The 15,061-nt window shown below is 44.9% G+C and overlaps 1 protein-coding gene across 1 annotated transcript in view; it reads left to right on the top strand.

Annotated features, from left to right (window-relative positions):
* Positions 1-10,897, top strand: part of LOC137311568 (1-phosphatidylinositol 4,5-bisphosphate phosphodiesterase gamma-1-like) — a 154,742-nt gene extending 143,845 nt beyond the window's left edge. The window contains exons 30-32 of the mRNA XM_067978702.1: positions 3,216-3,304; positions 7,706-7,887; positions 9,655-10,897. Of these exons, the coding sequence (XP_067834803.1) occupies positions 3,216-3,304; positions 7,706-7,887; positions 9,655-9,715 (332 nt within the window). The 3' untranslated portion in view covers positions 9,716-10,897. The remainder of the gene's footprint in view (positions 1-3,215; positions 3,305-7,705; positions 7,888-9,654) is intronic.
* The last annotated feature ends 4,164 nt before the right edge of the window (positions 10,898-15,061 follow it).

Genomic DNA, 15,061 nt, shown 5'->3' with positions numbered 1-15,061 from the left:
CTACTACCCTTTGTGTGAAAATGCTTCCTGATTTTGCTCCTGAATGGCATAGCTCTAATTTTAAGATTATGGCTCCTTGTTCTTGATTCCCCCACCAGTTTCTCTGTATTCTACCCTATCAAATCTTTTTAACATTTAGACACCTCGATTACATCACCCGACAATCCTCTATACTCAAAGGAATATAAGCCAAGTTTATGCAACCTGTCCTCATAATTTTACTTCCTAAACCCAGGTATAATTCTGGTGAATCGGCGCTTCACCCCCTCCAAGGTCTGTATATCCTTCCTGAGACGTGGTGCCCAAAACTGATTGTACTCCAGATGGGGTCAGACCAAGGCTCTATACAGATGAAGCAAAACTTTCTCCCCTTTGAGATACAGGCCAACATTCCATTAGCCTTTTTGATTACTTTTTGTACCTATCTCCTAGCTTTTAATGATTTGTGATCTTGGACTTCCAAATCTCTTTGCACCTCCACAGTTCCTCGTTTCTCACCATTTATGCAAACCTACACTTTTATAAATATATACATCAGATCGCAACAAACCGTGCAGGTGGGTGGACCTCTTTGCATTGAAGGTACCTCCCACACAGATCATCCGCTTGAAGGAAGTTAAGATTTATTTATAAAATTCCTCTGATAGCATCACAGATAACTACTTACCCTTAGAGACTGATATCATAGAATCATAGAATCATAGAAGTTACAACATGGAAACAGGCCCTTCGGCCCAACATGTCCATGTCGCCCAGTTTATACCACTAAGCTAGTCCCAATTGCCTGCACTTGGCCCATATCCCTCTATACCCATCTTACCCATGTAACTGTCCAAATGCTTTTTAAAAGACAAAATTGTACCCGCCTCTACTACTGCCTCTGGCAGCTCGTTCCAGACACTCACCACCCTTTGAGTGAAAAAATTGCCCCTCTGGACCCTTTTGTATCTCTCCCCTCTCACCTTAAATCTATGCCCCCTCGTTATAGACTCCCCTACCTTTGGGAAAAGATTTTGACTATCGACCTTATCTATGCCCCTCATTATTTTATAGACTTCTATAAGATCACCCCTTAACCTCCTACTCTCCAGGGAAAAAAGTCCCAGTCTGTCTAACCTCTCCCTGTAAGTCAAACCATCAAGTCCCGGTAGCATCCTAGTAAATCTTTTCTGCACTCTTTCTAGTTTAATAATATCCTTTCTATAATAGGGTGACCAGAACTGTACACAGTACTCCAAGTGTGGCCTCACCAATGCCCTGTACAACTTCAACAAGACATCCCAACTCCTGCATTCAATGTTCTGACCAATGAAACCAAGCATGCCGAATGCCTTCTTCACCACCCTATCCACCTGTGACTCCACTTTCAAGGAGCTATGAATCTGTACTCCTAGATCTCTTTGTTCTATAACTCTCCCCAACGCCCTACCATTAACGGAGTAGGTCCTGGCCCGATTCGATCTACCAAAATGCATCACCTCACATTTATCTAAATTAAACTCCATCTGCCATTCATCGGCCCACTGGCCCAATTGATCAAGATCCCGTTGCAATCCCAGATAACCTTCTTCACTGTCCACAATGCCACCAATCTTGGTGTCATCTGCAAACTTACTAACCATGCCTCCTAAATTCTCATCCAAATCATTAATATAAATAACAAATAACAGCGGACCCAGCACCGATCCCTGAGGCACACCGCTGGACACAGGCATCCAGTTTGAAAAACAACCCTCTACAACCACCCTCTGTCTTCTGTCGTCAAGCCAATTTTGTATCCAATTGGCTACCTCACCTTGGATCCCATGAGATTTAACCTTATGTAACAACCTACCATGCGGTACCTTGTCAAATGCTTTGCTGAAGTCCATGTCGACCACGTCTACTGCACAGCCCTCATTACTGATAGGTAATTACTGATAAAATCCATCACTGATGGGCATTTGCCCTTAAAATTCCTCCTTGTGCTATCACAATAGAAAGGCCTGTTTTGCAAGATTTGGCGATGATAGCCCTCCCACTACTGGCACAGAGCACCACAACACGGGCAAGTGCAGTCCCTAGATTTGCTGATCTCACAAATTCAAGGCTGATGGATACTGACAAGATAAGGCTTTTAAGATAAGCAGTTTTATCACTGATCTGATGATACTCACCTATAGTATTGCTCCTTGAACCATCACAAATACTTACCCATAGAAATTGAGACTATCACAGACAGGCACTCGTCATTGCTCACACCTATTAGGCTCTAACCCATGGAGTCCATCGGTCATCTGGCCCTTTAATCTTAATTCCAATTGCCATGCTGCATATTATAATTGATGTGGAGATGCCGGTGATGGACTGGGGTTGGCAAATGTAAAGAATCTTACAACACCAGGTTATAGTCCAACAGTTTTATTTGAAAATCACAAGCTTTCCGAGGCTTTCTCCTTCGTCAGGTGAATGTGGAAATCCTTGAACGTTTCGCATTTATATTCAGAGAACAATACCTGGTGATTACAGATAATCTTTCCAACTGCCCGTTGTCAAGGCAATCAAAGTGTTCAGACAGAGAGGTGTTACCTACAGGACCACCGAATATACAAACGGCCAGAACACAAAACAGAGAGAGAGAGGGAGAAACATCCGAAAGGAAGAGAAAGACAGAAAATGACCCGTTGTATTAAAAACAGATAACTTTTATTCACTGGTGGGGTTACGTATAGCGTGACATGAACCCAAGATCCCGGTTGAGGCCGTCCTCATGGGTGCGGAACTTGGCTATCAATTTCTGCTCGACGATTTTGCGTTGTCGTGTGTCTCGAAGGCCACCTTGGAGAACGCTTACCCGAAGATCGGTGGCTGAATGTCCTTGACTGCTGAAGTGTTCCCCGACTGGGAGGGAACCCTCCTGTCTGGCGATTGTTGCGCGGTGTCCATTCACGTCAATTATAATTGAAGTGAAGCTTGACTTTTATCTTACAGATTATCTTGCATGCCTTTAAACCTAAACTTTTATACAATTTTACAGCTCCATATACTGACATTGTGAGGTAAATGCAAGACTGGGTTCATGAATTGTAAGTGACCATGTGTGTGTGTTGATATTGGGTGTGCTCATTGAGATTGCATTGTACATTTCTGAGCTGGATTGGAGTGGTCTCTATCTTCAGATGCTGCTGTGTGTCAGTGATGTCCTGATTAATGACCATATGTTGTTCTATTTACAGGTTACAGATCCGTGCCCCTGAAAAACAGTTACAGTGAGGAGCTAGAGCTGGCCTCTCTACTTGTTCACATTGAGATAGTCAATGCCAAGGTAAAACCTTGTTTTTGGACCACAGTGGATGCATTATTTTTACATCAAGCTGGTAATGGCGGTACAGTCCAGAAAAAAAGCATTCTTCACAAAGAACAGCTAACCATAGTCATTCACAGATGGTATTTACCCATAGAGTCATTCAGATATTAGTACTTATCCACAGTGTCATTCACAGATATGTACTTCCCATAGAGTCCATCAAATATAGATCCCTACCCATTACGTCCATTGACAGATCATTGCTCATTGAGTCCATCAGGCATTGGATGCATCACCAAGAGATTATTACCCATAGAGTTCATCATACATGGGGCAGAGCACTGATAGATCCTTATCTACAAGGGCCAATAATGCAACCTTGAGCATCTAAAGTTGCAAAGCTTTGGACATCACATAATCAGCTGGTGTGACATGAATTCTCTGCAGCACCTGACTCACTCCGCACTCCATAATGTGTGCCAACTTTGACGTATGGAGAATGTGTGCAAGGTGTATTAGACCTCCAGTTCCCATGCAAATGAGTCCAAAGCCTGAGCGGAACTCCACACTCTAAATGTTTGTTTGGGTTATGCATTTCAAGGGAGGCTCGTGTAAAAAAAAAGAAATAATTCCTGAGTACCCTCCTTCTTGATGTGGGACCATACTTCCTTTTTGTCCCTGTCTATTTTTGTTGGCTTCCAACAGCCACATTCTGCAAGGGGACTAAAGTCACCACCACCCTTAGGCGAAAAAATGGCGACTTCACTGGCTGCTGACAACTGACATTGTGGTGCCCAACCAATGTAGTGCCCCAAGTGCATCATATGCTATGTGCCAGGACCGTCAGAAATTATTTAAATGAACTCACCTAGCATTATCGTGTCATTATACAGTCATTCCTAGATGGATCCTTACCCATTCAATCCATCACTAACTGATACATCCTTGCCCAAAGAGTCTATCACTAATAATGATAAGTACTTACCCATAAAATCCATCACTAATAGTCATAGATTTTTATCCTTAGAGTCCATCGCTATAGATTTTAGAGTTTATTACTCATAGACTCCACCACTAATGGTGTAGATTTTTACCCATGGAGTCTATCACTAATAATGTTAGGGAGTTACATGTAGAGTCCATCGCAGAAAAATCCTTGTCCATGGAGTCCAACATTAAGAGTGATAGATTGCCCATGAAGTCCATCAGTAATAGTGATAGATTTTTACCCATGGAGTACATCAGTAACAGTGATAGGGAGTCACCCATGGAGTTCATCACAGATAGATCCTTGCCCACAGAGTGCATCATAGATAGTGATCAGTACCTTACCCATCATGTACAATTCTGACAGGTAGCGTAGGAAGCCCCTCTCGGTTTTTCAGTTAGTCTATTAGAGAAAAAGGAGGTTCTTTAAAATATGTGGAAACTGTGGTTCATTTTTAAAGGGTTGTTGATTGGTTTTGCTGATTCACCCATCAACAGTGATTTCTAGGGAGGCATTCTGACCATGTACTACGGAGATAATTCATCTTTGTAACATTCCATCTTTTCATCACCAGGGGGACTCCATTCCTTTCCCTTCCTGCAGTGCATTCTGGGTAGGATGACATCACTGTGGCTGGCATGTGCTCTGTAGCTGCTCTGTATAGAACTTTTCATAGATATCTTAGCCAGTAACTATTTAAGAGTCAAAATTCTATGGAAAGCTTTTAAATTATTTTTAAATTGGATATATCTTTAAACCTGCAACATTTTTTTATTACATTACTTTAGGTGCTCATTATTTCAAAGCTGCAGTGAAAAGCTAAGATTAGACCTTTCCGATGTCTGGCTCGTTGCCGCCAACCACTCACTGAGATGCTGCTAAAGTGTCTTCCCAGGAGCTGATGCCCCCTCCCTTTAAAGCATGATTACCGCATGTGACGTCTGCCATGTTGTGCATTCCCTTTCCCCGTCCTCTTCACGAGGAACGAAACAAAAAATAGGATGCAACCATGCTCTGATTATTTTGAGGTGTATTACATCCTATTTTTTAAAAAATAATTGTTTTCCTATGTACTGACAGGAGGTAAAGATACCTAAGTCCCCTCCCTCCAACAGTTTTTTGTTTTCCTACCCTTTCCGAATCATAGCCCAGTCTAAAGAATGGGTGGTGACCTGTTTTCAGACCTATACCGATGCTGGAAAATCGGTTGAACGCTGGACTCAGAAAAGGAGGACCTCAGATTTCAGATCCTGGCAGAGTTGCACTCAGCTTCTCATTATTCCAAGGTGAATAGAATGGCGACCTTACCAAGGAAGTGGGAAGAGAGCAGGAGAATGCCTGCAAAGCTTGCGGCATTGTCACATTATCCGTCTTCAGACATTCCTGGCTGATCGTCATTGGGGATCAGCCTGGAGAGTAAAATATCCTCTGATTTTTTTTTCTATCCTCTCCTGCCTTGGCAGAGCTGTGGAACACCCTGAAGTCAGTCATTCCAGTTTAGTGGCAGGCTTGCCGCCCACAAATCTCTCAAAGCGAGGAGACTCAACTGCCATCCTGTGCAGGAATCGCCTGGCCTCCACTCTGTACCACCACCTTGATGGCTTGGCTGAGTTCTGGAATTTGCTAGTGGGAGCAAGAGTGTGGGGGAAGGGGAATCTCAGGCATTAACTGTTGTCATACCATGGCACATTGGAACAGGAATGTGTCTGAGCCACCAAGGAGCCTTTCATTCTTTGCACCAACCATTATTCCCTCCCTATTTTCCCACTGTGATTGGAAGGAGGGCAGCAGTGAAGTAGCTGTTGTGCTCTGATGCCCGTCTTGCCCCTGCTAAAATGAATGCCACGGGGCACAGCATTTTCCTTGTCGACTGCTTTCTTCAGCTCCTGCTCATGCATAGGAAACAGTTAAAAGGAAACTCCGAGAAAACAATGCAAAAAAGCCTCTCCGTAACTTTGTGTAGAATAAAAGCGCAGCAACGTTTGAAAACAGAAAGTTGACCTATTTTCCATCCCACACATGCAATAGCCTGCTCCCTGCTGCAAGCAATCATGTAACAAGTAATTAAAAGGGCACTTTACTATCTTCATCAAGAAATATTTAACTAACCCACATACAGACAAAGAGAAGTCGACACCACACACACACAAATAGAACTGGAAACCACACACACACACACACACACACAGTGTTTGAACTAGCTGCTACTTGTTGCGCAGATGTTATCTAGCATGTCTCTTCCACCTTTGCCCTACTGGGGAAGTGCTGCTCAGTTCCCTACCACTTCTTGACACCAGGGCTGAGCTTAAGAAGTCTATGTGTGGCCAGTTGCAGGAACAGAGCAGTCCTACCCCACTGATTGTACAATGAGGCTACATTGCCAATATGCCATCCAGTACTCCCCGCTTGTGTTTATTTGAGATCCACTTCAGCACCATATCATGGCAAGTGTAGCTCTGGTCAGTCAATCTCATTCTAATGAGAACATAAGAAAGCATAGAATGCCATTAAAGTCATTCTTTTCATGGGTCTCAGCCACTTCTACACCTCTGGGAAAGATCTGTATAAATTAAATGCCCAGTTGTCCACTGTTCAATACTGGCCTATTGTCTTTCTGAAAACATTTCCCCTAGTCTCAGCAGCACAGGAATGATTTGGGACAAATTTTCCTCTTTAAATTAATGGGTTCCGTTACTGGCATGCGATCCTTCTTGCCCAATTTTCCGATATGCACACCAGTCATGTGATACTTTATGTCCTAAGCACTGAAGAAGTAAATCTTTCCCATTACATTCCATGGAGTATTTGATCATCTCAATCTATTCTTCCCTCTATAACAACCAATCCCAATTGCCAACAGATATTTATCAGCTCCTTTTTGAAACAGTTAATTGTCTCAGCCTCGTGCTTTATCCGTGAGCTAGGAGGGGGGGAAAACACAGAAGGAAGTCATTCGGCCCACCATGCCTGTGCTGGCTCTTTGAAAGAGCTCTCCAATTAGTCTGACTCCCCCATTCTTTCCCAATAGCCCTGCAAATTTTTCCTTTTCAAGTTTATATCCAATTCCCTTTTGAAACTTCCTTGCAATCTCCCATCTAATTAACTGTGTCCTAAAGTTCTGTGCTCACAGTCTACATCAGATAGCCTGCTTTCATCCAGTTATGGTCATTTGTGATTGGCCATGAATTTAGACCAATCTTTTGGTGAAATTCCTGGAGTTTCCCTTTAACTGCTTAGCAACAATGGGTCACTGCAGCTTTAATGGGCTTACCTGAAATCAAAAATAAAGATAATAGAGGTCATTTACCTTAAAATAGAGTAGAGTTCCCTCTGAGAATGGCATTTATTTGGGACCATGCGTGTGAGGCCTTGACATGCTGGGTGACATCGAAGCAGAATGCAGTAATACCGTGTACGCGATATTCAAACAGGAGGAAGACGATGAGAACCTCTACTCGTCCATCCAACAACTACGCGATCGGACAAATGAGCTTTCCAGTCAGATGTCGAGTTTCGAACGGAACAGCTGTGACTCCCGGTACCAGCAACGACTGGATGAGCTACGGGCTGCGCAAGATCAGCTGATGGAGCTGACCGAAGCTCGAAACAGACGGTAAACAGAGGAAATCAGAGTGTGCAGGGAATGTGGGAGATGTTATATATATGCATGTTCAGAAGCAGTTTGATAAAGTGCCACATAAAAGGCTTGTTACAAAAACTAAGATAGTAAAAGGAATGCAGCTCCATGCATAGATGGATGGACAGGGGACAGTGGGACTACTTTTGGATTACTCTAGCAAAGAGCCTGTAATGACACACTCAATCAAATGGACTTCTTCTATGGTTCTTCCCTTAACAGAAAGTTAGTAAAGCTGCCCTAGAGTAGCACAATTTAAAGCACCGGATTAGATGTTGGCCTTTTACCTTTGGGACCAGGGTTCAAATCTAGCACAGACAGATGGGACGAAAGTCTTCTTTGTCCAATGAGTTTGAGCAGTCTCAATCCAGTTCCTAGTAGGCATGGGATAACAGCACTAATTCAACACTAATGGTTCATTAATATACTTTAGGAAAGGAAACCTGCTGTCCTTACCCTCTAGCCTCTATGTGAATCCCCTCCCACACCAACATGGTTGACATTTAACTGGCCTCTGAAGTAGCCAAGCAAGCCACTCAGTTGTTTCTCACTGCTACAACGGTTCAAGAAGAAGGCCCACCACCATTTTCTCAATGTAACTAGGGATTTGCAATAAAATTGCTGGCCTTACCAGCGATATCCATGTCCCAAGATAAATAATAGATTTTTTTAAATTTGAAGTCTCACTCAGAGAAGTCACAGGGTGGCTGATGTACAAAATTGAAATAAATGTCACACTTGCACAGTAGGTGAGATACTGTTGGGGCACGGTATAGGGATTTTTATTCTGCATATAAAGAAAGACTTCAAAGATTTGCATTTATATAGCACCTTTCACGACCTCAGGACATTCCAAAGTGCTTTACAGCCAATTAAGTACTTTTTTGAAGTGTAGTCACTCGTGTAATGTAGGAAATGCGACAGCCAATCTAGAACTAGAGGGCATAGTCGCAGGATAAGGGGTTGGCCATTTAAGATTGAGATGAGGAGGCATTTCTTCACTCAGAGGATTGTGAATCTTTGGAATTCTTTATCCCAGAAGGCTGTGGATGCTGAGTCATTGAGCTTATTCAAGGCTGAGATAGATACATTTCTGGACTCTAGGGGAATCAAGGGATATGGGGATCGGGCAGGAAAGTGGAGTTGAGGTAGAAGATCAGCCATGATCTGATTGAATGGTGGAGCAGGCTCGAGGGGCCGTGTGGCCTACTCCTGCTCCTATTTCTTATGTTCAATTTGTACACAGCAAGGTCCCACAAACAACAATGTGATAAATGACCAAATATCCTGTTTTAGTGATGTTGCTGGAGGGAAAAGTATTGGCCAGGACAGCAGGGAGATCTCCCCTGCTCTTCTTCGAAATACTGCCATGGCTACTTTTACGTCCACCTGAAAGGGTAGACGTTTAACGTGTCATCCGAAAGACGGCACCTCCAACAGTGTAGCACTCCCTCAGTACTACACTGGAGTGTCAACCTAGATTATGTGCTCAAGTCTTTGGAGAGGGACTTAAACCCACAACCTTCTAACTCAGAGGCGAGAGTGCTACCACTGAGTTACGGCTTGTTTTACCTGACCTGGGAATGCTTGATGCTAATGTTGGTGTGTGAAATGGAAAGAGTTCCAATGCTAGCACTAATATCCCTCATTTAGATGAGCACACAAACAAAGTATACCTGACCTTTAAACTGGATGGATAAACCCAGTGATCCTTTGCTTTGTTTCTTTATTTTTTCCTCACAGACTCATGGAGAAGAAAAAGCGAGACAGACTACGGCAACAAATGGTGAACAAGCGGAACTAAGGATTCATGTGTCTCTGGCAACGCCGCGGCTTCAAATCGCTAAGATGTCTATCGGTTTCTATGGAAACCCTCTGCCGATTCGGCCTACATTCAGGCAGTCCTGGAAAATTCCTGTATGAAGTCCATTTAGCATATGGTGTAAGCTGGCCTAAGCTTTTTGGAGATGATTTCAGAGACTAATGATGCAGCTCTGGTGCCTTTTTAACGTTTTTGTTTTAGTTCCCTTTTACCACGTAACATTCACAGACGATCGATTATTTTAAAAAAAAGGTCAATATAAAAATCTATCGAGAGAAACACACGCATTTACATCAGATCTGAACTTACCACCGCATGATTCTCAGCAGGGTAGGTCTCATGCAAATATGGTGAAGTTCATTCAGTGTATCCAGTTCTGTGGCGATTTCTCCGCCTCCTTTGCTGGTCCTCCCACACAATATCTATATATTAGAAGTCCTGCGTATCACACGCACTTCCTATGTATCACACTTACGCCCTGTAACACTTTCCTCATCATATTTTGCAGATGACACCCCTATTATAAAACGCCAAGGGAGTCCTGCCATTGCATACAAAAAAAAATAATGAAGGTGATTTAATCTCCCAGGGAACTATGCATATACAGTTGTGGTGAGGACATTGCTGGTTAGTTATTGTTTTCTTCATGGGGCTGTTTTGTTCCCACTATAGTAGCCTCAAGCCCTGAAATAACAGAGAACAGCTTGAGTGGAAAAAGCAGTGGCTGCTCTTTTTTTAAAAAAACTTTTCAATCTATTTTTTTTTTGCTAAGTTTCTCTAATGAGAGCATGGTTCTTCGTTTTTGATCCCTGTGAAAGGTTTTCCCTCCCCCCCCCACCCCATCCAGCCATCCGATATTACGGCCAAGACAGGTTGGGGGTTGGGTGGCAGGCTCCTTCGCTGCCGCCAATAGACGCTCTCAGACAGACTGCCGGGAGGCGAGCGTGAGCGGGGTTTTTTTAAAAGAAAATTTTTATTTTTCCAAGTTTCAATTGTACAAAGTGAAAAAGGTCTGTAATCCCAACCTACAGGTAGAACTGAGCACGAGTAATAATAAATAAAAAGATGTAAAGGAAACCATGTAGCCCAGCATTTAAGTTGACATTAAATATATGGCCATAATGAGTCCCAAAAGCAGACTCAATAAACAGTGTTAATACTTTATCTATTGTAGTTTGTGGTTCATTTCTTTTCATCCTCCCACTCTCTCCCGTTTTCTCCTGGAAGTCAGAGATCCACACTAGGGTATAGTTCCCTCCAGCATCTCATCCAACTGACCATGCTTCATATTTAATCCTAGGCAGTGAGTGTTATCAGACTATTCGACAGCCATTTTGCATGTAGCAAGATCCCACAAGCACCAATGATATGAATGACCAGTTGAGGGAGGAATGTTGGCCAGGACACTGGAAGAATTTCCTGCTGGTTTTTGAATAGTGCCATAGGATCGCTAACATCCACCTCAATAACTGGAGCATGCAGACAGGGCCTTGGTTTAACGTCTCAGCCTAAGGCCAGCTCTTCCAACAGTGCAGCACTCCCTCAGTACTGCACTGAAGTGTCAGCCTAGATTATGTGCTCAGACCCCAGTGGGACTCAAACCCCCAATCTTCAGACTCGGAGCGTGACTCCTACCAACTGAGTCAGGCTGACACAGGTTGTATCCACCCACCACTCATACTGGATGCTTGTCCAAAGTTCCTGGATCTAGGTGGCACTGCCCACTACGACCTACCTAGAAGGCAGTGTCAAACACAAAGCAAAATTAACACCAGTTAATGAGATTATTACTTGTGGTGATAATAATGATGTAACATGAGGTGAAAGCCCATGTGCTCAGAGGGATTTAAAAAAGTACTCCCATTTCCTTGGTGATATAGCTTCCCATACCATAGCAGGAACAATCACATGGGGATATAAAGGTTATTGACTAAGATCTATAGATTTTTATCAAATAAGAGTATCAAGCGGTATAGCGAAAAGTAGGATAAACGGTGTTGAGGTATAGATCAACCATGATCTAATTAAATGGCGCAACAGGCTCAAGTGGCTGAACGGCCTACTCCTGTTCCTATGACCCTTTGTGAGGGAAGAGTAGGGCACAACTGTAAAATGCCATGAACTTCTTACTTCCCAGAGAGCATCTGGGCTGTTTGACGGGGCCAGGCTGGACCCACATACACATATACAGTCGTCCAGAAAATGGGCCCAGGTCTCAATGATTTGTCCTGCTGAAGATACAAAAAGGATGAAATTCATCTTCTAATGAAAAATGGGGGATGCTTTTCCCTGTAATTATTGAGATCATTCTCAGAAATTAAATATTGCAAAACTGCATGTTCCCATGATTTTATTGCCGGGCCATTAGTTATAGAATCATAGACCTTTACAGCACTGAAGGAGGACATTCAGCTAATTGTGTCTGTGCCGACTCTTTGCTCAAGCAGTCCAAAACTAATCCCACTTTCCCGCTCTGTACCCTTCGCTCTATATCTCCCTCTGACATTTCCTTCAAACATTTATCCAATTTTCCCTTAGAAAATACAATAGTCATTGCCTCAACTACTCCTTGTGGCAAACCATTTAGTGCCTCCAAAAACCTGCACATAAAGAAATTTCTCCGAACCTTTCTCCTCACTCACCTAGTGATAATGTTAACTGATGATCCCTCATCACTGACTCCCAAACCGGAGGAAATAGTCTTTCCCTATTCACTCTATCAAAACTCCTCAGAATTTTGAAAACCTTTATTAAATCTCCTGTTAGCCTTCTCTGCCCCAGTGGAAATAGTCCCAGTATAAGAACATAAGAACATAAGAAATAGGAGCAGGAGTAGGCCAATCGGCCCTTCGAGCCTGCTCCGCCATTTAATAAGATCATGGCTGATCTGATCCTAACCTCAAATCTAAATTCATGTCCAATTTCCTGCCCGCTCCCCGTAACCCCTAATTCCCTTTACTTCTAGGAAACATCTCAAGTCTCTCCTCAGAGCTATAGTTTCCCATCCCTGGCATTATCCTGGAAACTAAGCAATATGGTGTTAATGTCTTTTCTGTAATGGGGTACCCAAAACTACATGTAGTACTTTTTACTGTAGCCTAAGCAATGCTTTTTACAAATGGATCATTATTTCTTTACTCTTGTACTCTATGCCCACATTTACAAAACCTATTATGCTATTGGCCTTTTTATGACTTTCTGTACCAGCATTTGCAGTTTCAGGGAATTATATATTTGAACCCCTTGGAATCTCTGTTTATCCATATTTTTCAGCACCTTTCCATTGAGTGGATACTCCCATTCTTTGTTTTCTCTCCCACACTTTATTACCTCACATGTATTCATATTAAGTTAAGATAAAGATTGAGATAGAGAGAAACTATTTCCGCTGGTTGGGGAGTCTAGGACTAGGGGACATAGCCTAAATATTAGAGCCAGGACGTTCAGGAGTGAAGTTAGGGAACAGTTCTACATGCAGAGGGTGGTAGAACTTTGGAACTCTCTTCTACAAATGGCAGTTGATGCTAGCTCAATTGTTCATTTAAATCTGAGATTGATAGATTTTTGTTAACCAAGGATATTAAGGGATATGGGGCAAAGGCAGGTATATGGGGCTCGAATTTAGCAGGCCTGCGGGTTCCCAGCGGGTGGTCCTCCGGGAGCGTCGAAAACGCGAACGGCGAAATTAGTGGGTTGCCCACGCGATCGTAGCAGGCAATCCACTAATAGGATCCAATTACCTGCTCCTCCGGGGTCCACGGCGCTGGCCTGCGCGTCGGGCGGGCTGCGCATGCGCAGTACGATCTGTCAGCTGGAGGCTCTCTAGTTAAAGGGGCAGTCCTCCACTGACAGATGCTGCAACCAATGGGACAAATTGCAGCATGGAGCAGCCCAGGGGGAAGGCTGCTCCCAGTTTAATGATGCCTCACCCCAGGTATCATCAGATGGGGTGAGGAGGAGGGGGAGGACACAGATCTTCCCCCCGGCGGGCGGGAGGAAGCGGCCTGCCTCTGCCACCAAGAAGGCCTGGCTCGAGGTGGCAGAGGGGGTCACCTGCGCCACCAACATATCGCCCACCTGCATACAGTGCAGGAGGCGCTGCAATGACCGCAGTAGGTCAGCCACAGTGAGAACACGAAGTCTTTCCCCTACACTCCGTCTGCCACAACACTGCCCCCACCCCAAATCTCCTTCGGCACCGCCAACACTATTCTGTCACATCACCCTTCATGCCCACTCACACCCCATCCTCATCTTACCTCCACCTACTCACCTCGCCAGTACTCATCCTGCCACTAACACGCGGCCCAATCCTCATACAATCTCATGGCTCCATCCCATACTCACCCTCTCGTGCATCTCCCTCACGGCCAGCCTCACTCAACCTGCCACCACCTGTGCTGCAGCCACAGGGCATGCATCACATATGTGCAGTAGGCAGGGTAAGGCAAACGTCTCGTCAGCATGAAGGGGGTGCACAAGGGTGTCTGAGGGTTTGTCATGGGTGTTACCCATATTGAATTTCAGAGCCACAAACAGCACACATTATATTGACACCACCACTGCCATGTCTCCGCGAATCCTGTCCATTGTGTCCAATAATGCCCGCTCCTGGGTATCACTATGAGGACCCACCACTGATGCCACCCATCGTGTTACTGCAGAGTAGGTGCAGGTGTATTTGCAGGGCTCGTCCGTGCAGACAACTGAGAGACATCGGCGGTGTTGCCGGCTGCACCCTGGAAGGATGCGGAGGAGAAGGTGTGGAGGACAGTGGTGACTTTGCCAGCGACAGGTAAGCAGTTGGTGCTGGGGCCAGCCAGGAGCAGCTCGGCATGAAAGAGGCTGCAGATCTCCACGACTACATGTCGAGCGAATCTGCGCCTCCCTGTGCACTGCTGCTGGGAGAGGTCCGGGGAGCTGCGCCTCGGTCTGTGGACCCTGTGGCGAGGGTAGTGCCCTCTGCGACGCATCTCTCTCTGCGGTAGCCCTCCCTCCTGCTGTGCAGGTGGGCGTGCAACCACACCGTGTTGGGGGGATCCACGTCTCTGCGGCGGACGGCGTGGACTGCGAGGCTGCTGGTGGTGGTCATGCTCTTCGTCCTCCGAGGGTGTCCACACACCACCCAACTGGCAGGTGTTGGTCTGAGGGGTTGTGCAGGGTAGGTGTGTGGGTCCTCGGACTGGGGCTGCGGTTTCGTGTCGGTCTGTCCTCTGGCTTGGCCGGGGGGTGGTGGGGGGCAGGGGTTGCCCTATGTGACGCGGTGGCCTCCTGCGTGGGTGAGGGCGCTCCCCCGTGGAGCGCACCTTGGCACCTGCCACAGGCTGC

This window comes from Heptranchias perlo, chromosome 3, assembly GCF_035084215.1.
Source record: "Heptranchias perlo isolate sHepPer1 chromosome 3, sHepPer1.hap1, whole genome shotgun sequence".
NCBI lineage: Eukaryota > Metazoa > Chordata > Chondrichthyes > Hexanchiformes > Hexanchidae > Heptranchias > Heptranchias perlo.
The sequence above is the reverse complement of the archived record's forward strand: the minus strand, read 5'-3'. Positions and strand labels throughout refer to the sequence as shown.